Source organism: Myotis davidii, unplaced genomic scaffold, assembly GCF_000327345.1.
Source record: "Myotis davidii unplaced genomic scaffold, ASM32734v1 scaffold37, whole genome shotgun sequence".
In the NCBI taxonomy this organism is placed as follows: Eukaryota; Metazoa; Chordata; class Mammalia; order Chiroptera; family Vespertilionidae; genus Myotis; species Myotis davidii.
In genome coordinates this window covers 826,513-831,107 of record NW_006289395.1, presented here as the reverse complement: position 1 = coordinate 831,107, position 4,595 = coordinate 826,513, and the positions used below count along the sequence as shown (strand labels likewise).

Below are 4,595 nucleotides of genomic sequence, written 5' to 3'. Positions count from 1 at the left end.
GCTAAAGAATCCCTCTTTTTCCCTGCCTTTCCTTCCTTCCTTCCTTCCTTCCTTCCTTCCTTCCTTCCTTCCTTCCTTCCTTCCTTCCTTCCTTCTCCTTTTATTGAGCTCATTGCAGTGACACTGGTTAATAAAATTATACAGGTTTCAGGTGCTCAATTGCACTCACATCATCTGTACACTGTATTGTGTGTTCATCACCCCAAGTCTCCTTCCATCACCATGTGTCCCCCATTCCGCCCTCCATTTCTCCCCCCGTCCCAGCCTCAGTTTCTTTATCTGTAAAATGATGGTGATAAGACGACCTGTCTTACAGGATTATTGTGCCATTGTGATAGCCCATATAAAGTGCTTACAACAGGTTAGCTGTAATTAAAAAAATAAAAAGGGTGAGAAATCAATAAAATATATTTTTTAAAAAATATATCATTAGCCAATGAAGGCTAATGAAGGCTAATACACAGTACAACAATAATACACCATGACGAAGTCTAGTGTATTCGAGGAATGAAAGATTGGCTCAACCTTATGAAATCTGACAATATAATTTTTACATCAATAAAGAAACTTACCATATAATCATCTCCATATAGGCCAAAAATGCATTTGGTAAGTGTGAGCAGCCACTTACTAATAAAAACTCATGTAAAATGAAACTCCCTGATGCAGCTTTGATAAAAAGTATATTTTAGAAAACAAAACATTGTCCTTATGGTATAACAATAGAGGTCTCCTTACTAAAGTCAGGGACAATAAAACAATGCTCACTGTTACTGCTGCTACTTAGCACTGTTCTGGAGGTTTTACCAGTGCGATAAAGCAAGACAAAGAATTTTTAAAAATCAGTATTATTGGCAACGATTCTATTGTCGAAGGTTGTACTGGACAAGAAGTGTCCGCAACCAAGGTACATGCCCTTGACCGGAATCGAACCGGGGACCTTTCAGCCCGCAAGCTGATGTTCTACCCACTGAGCCAAACTGGTTAGGGCAAGACAAAGAAATTTTAAAAATCAATCTCATTGGCAACGGTTCTGTTGTCGAAGGCTGTATTGGACAAGAAGTGTGTGCTGTTGGGAAGAGGACCCCATGAGCTACGATGGTGAATTGGTTGGGCGGTGGGGTCATGGAGAGAGGGGCAGCCCTGTACTGCCACAGGATGCCTGACTGAAGTTTATCGCGGTATTTCTTTTTTCTAAAAAATCAATTTTTATTGTTTTTGAAAAATATATTTTTATTGATTTCAGAGAGGAAGGAAGAGGGAGAGAGAGAGAAACATCAATGATGAGAGAGAATCATTAATGGCTGCCTCCTGTAAGCCCCCTATTGGGGACGGAGCCTGCCACCCAGGCCTGTGCTCTTGGCAGGAATCAAACCCGGGGACCCTTCAGTCCGCAGGCTGATGCTCTGTCCACTGAGCCAAGCCGGCCAGGGCGGCAATATTTCTTGCTTGCAGCTGGCCGCGCTGTGTAGTGTGACAGTGTGTGGTGATGGTGACTGTGTTGGCAGAAGTTCCATGAAGTTGGGTGATTGGGAAGACACCTCAGGCCTGGTTGTCTTCAGGATCTGAATTTTGTTCAGTTGTGAGGTCACAGGGGTATAAATAGGCGTGTTTGCTGGAGCGTGCGTGCCTGGCTTTCGGTTGTGTTGCGAGTGTGGCTGTGTTCTTTTAGTTCACAGAACATTGGCCCAGGCACTGGAAAGGACCTTTAAAGATGTTCTAGTCCAATCCATCCTTTTCCAGATGCAGAAAGAGTCAGGGTGATGGGCAAGGAGTTACCCGCAGGGGGCGCACTAGCTTCAGGTTGGCTGGCGCCCAGGTCCCCTTTGGGGCCCGCGCTCCCTGCGCGGTGAGCGTCAGTGCCCGGCTGGCTGCGGTTGCGGGGAGAGGTGGCTGCGGGATGTGGTTTGCAGGGCTTGAGCCTAGTTTATGCCCTTGGAAGCAGCCTTGACTGTGTTGGGTGGCAAATGTGGTTCATTATTCTCCGTGCTGCCCTGAGCATCAGCCTGACCCGCGCCTGGTTTTCTCCCAGAGGCCCCTGGGCACCTACCCCGACGAGCACTTCACCGAGGAGGCCCCGCGGCGGAGCATCGCTGCGTTCCAGAGCCGCCTGGCCCAGATCTCCCAGCACATCCGGGAGCGGAACCAGGGCCTGGCCCTGCCCTACACCTACCTGGACCCTCCCCTCATTGAGAACAGCGTGTCCATTTAATCCCCTCCTCCTCTCACCCTGGAAGAAGGGCCCTTAGCAGGGGGAGGGCCGGTTTCCCCGAGTCCTCCCTGCTCTCCATCAGCCTGAAACTTCCCCTGCAGGTGGGGCCTTTCCCTCCGAGATGGCTCTAGGGCCGTGTGAAGGGGCCCTGAGCTGTGTCCAGGGCGAGAAGCTGCTGGTTAAAGTCAAGTGCACAATAGACCCTCCAAGGAAGGACCCCATCCCCCTCGCCCTACTTCGGGCAGCCTCCTACTTCCCTCTCCTGTCAAAATCTACCTCCTCCCACTGGGATCTTAAGCGCTCCTTCCCAGCCTCCCGCCATCCCAAAACTTGCTCCTACTTTGCCCCTTTGTTTCCACTTTCCTCTAAAGCTGGGACCAACGAATCCAACTTTTTCCCTGGAAGAGCCTGGAGCCTGGGCAAGGAAGGCTGTGGGCCTCAGACCTGCCATCGGCTGCCTCTGACCCCAGCCTATTTAAGGGGAGGGGGAGGGTTAGAATCAGAGCCCCGCTTACCGGGGCCTCTAGCCGTAGTTCTCTGAGGCCACGCTCAGCAGCCTGGATGTGTAGGAGTCTCTCCCCAGCTCTCATTTTCCCATTGCCATCCCCCCCCCTTTTGTTTGTCCTCGAGCCCAGTGAGTTCAATAAAAACCAACATATTTGACTCCCATTTCATTTTTGTTTTGATAAATGTGTGTGCATATCGGTGGGTGGGGTAGCAGGGGGTTGGAGAAGGATGGAGCAGCTCTGAGCCCCTGGGTCATCTGTTCTGGAGACAGGAAACCTCCCAGTGCAACCCCCACCTAGCCAGGCCCTGCATTCGTGCCTTCACCTCCCAGAGCAGGTCATCCATCAGGAAGTGAAGGCAGATCCACACTCAGGGGCTGATAGGAAAAACGAAGGTATTTTGCAAAGCCTGCGGATCCAGCTTCGGGGTGTGGGCGTTACTAGCGTCGTCACGGAGATCTGGTTTCTCTTCAGGACTCACTCACTGGAAGACTCAGCTTCTAGCTCTCCTGTGGGTGGGTGGAGTCATGGATGAGTTTTGGCCAATGAGCTGTGAGCAGAAGTGATACAGGTCACCCAAGGGCTGGAACATTCATTACTGGCACGAGCCCCCAGAGTTCTCTTCTTTGCCTCTGCTGTTCTAGAAGCACATGTTGAGATGGCGTTTCCATCAGCTTCTTCCCCTGAGGGACTAGAGCAGAGCCCCCTGCTGACCTGAGTTGGACATGATGCTGAGAGAGAAGTAAACTTTTGTTGGGTTAAGCCATTGAGATTTGAGCCGCAGTTTGCCGACCACGGACCTAGCCCATCCTGGCTGAAACAGATGGCAATCTAGGGAGTCTGATGGTCTCCCTTCAAAATAGATATTTGTATCTTTCTCCATAGCCACTCAATATCTTCCTGTTTCCTGCTTCCCTGGACCTCGAATCCTGCCCCCTTTACCTACTCTGCTTCTTGAGTCAAATTCTGTGCCTGATCACACTCTGTCTCTGGCCGGAGACACAGTGCAGGGGGTGGGAGGTGGGCGCATGTGGCTCGCGAGCCGCAGTTTGCTGACCTAGCCCATCCTGACTGAAACAGATTGCAATCTGGGGAGTCTGATGGTCTCCCTTCAAAATAGATATCTGTATCTTTCTACAACACACTCAACACCTTCCTGTTTCCTGCTTCCCTGGACCTCAAATCCTGCCCCCCTTTACCTACTCTGCTTCTTGAGTCAAATTCTGTGCCTGATCACACTCTGTCTCTGGCCGGAGACACAGTGCAGGGGGTGGGAGGTGGGAGGTGGAAGGAGTGTATGTGTGCATCTTTGGTTATGGCAAAGGTCAGATTTTCACATCTTGCACCTGAGATCCTGGGAGATGATGGTCCTATGTCATTGTGCATGAAGAAGTATGTTTGGAGATATCTCACCTGCAGATTCCAAGCTAATACTTTAGTAAAAATCACCAGATTTTGTCCATTTTGGACTAAGAAATACCCAGAGGCGTCCCTTGTGGCCAGTAAGACTGTGGCAGAGGCTGGATGTGCCCGCCCTTTAAGCCTGGGCTTTCACTTCGAACAGCAGGACCAGGATGTGCTGGAAGGGGCAGCCTGTCCCTCCAAGAGGACGAAGACTCGGTGTGCGTGCAGCGAAGTTAGAATGAGGCGTGCGCGTCCTAAAAATGCCCCTGAGTCGGAGAGGGAGGGCGCAGGGCGGGTCACTAGAATCTGATTTTCCAGAAAGCCAGTTTGGAGGGAGATTCATTGGGGAGACACCGCCAGCTGCACGCAGGATTCTGCCCCGGCTCCGGGCGTCTCTGGGGAAGGGGCTCAGGTCAAGTTCGAGGCCTGTCCGACAGGAAGCTTCCTCTAGCGCGCACTCCGGACCCTTCTGT

At 51.1% G+C, this 4,595-nt stretch overlaps 1 protein-coding gene across 1 annotated transcript in view; it reads left to right on the top strand.

Annotated features, from left to right (window-relative positions):
• The window catches only part of ALOXE3 (arachidonate lipoxygenase 3), a 22,213-nt gene extending 19,332 nt beyond the window's left edge, over nt 1–2,881 (top strand). The window contains exon 15 of the mRNA XM_015562527.1: nt 2,033–2,881. Coding sequence (XP_015418013.1) covers nt 2,033–2,212 — 180 coding nt within the window. The 3' untranslated portion in view covers nt 2,213–2,881. The remainder of the gene's footprint in view (nt 1–2,032) is intronic.
• Nucleotides 2,882–4,595: the final 1,714 nt, after the last annotated feature.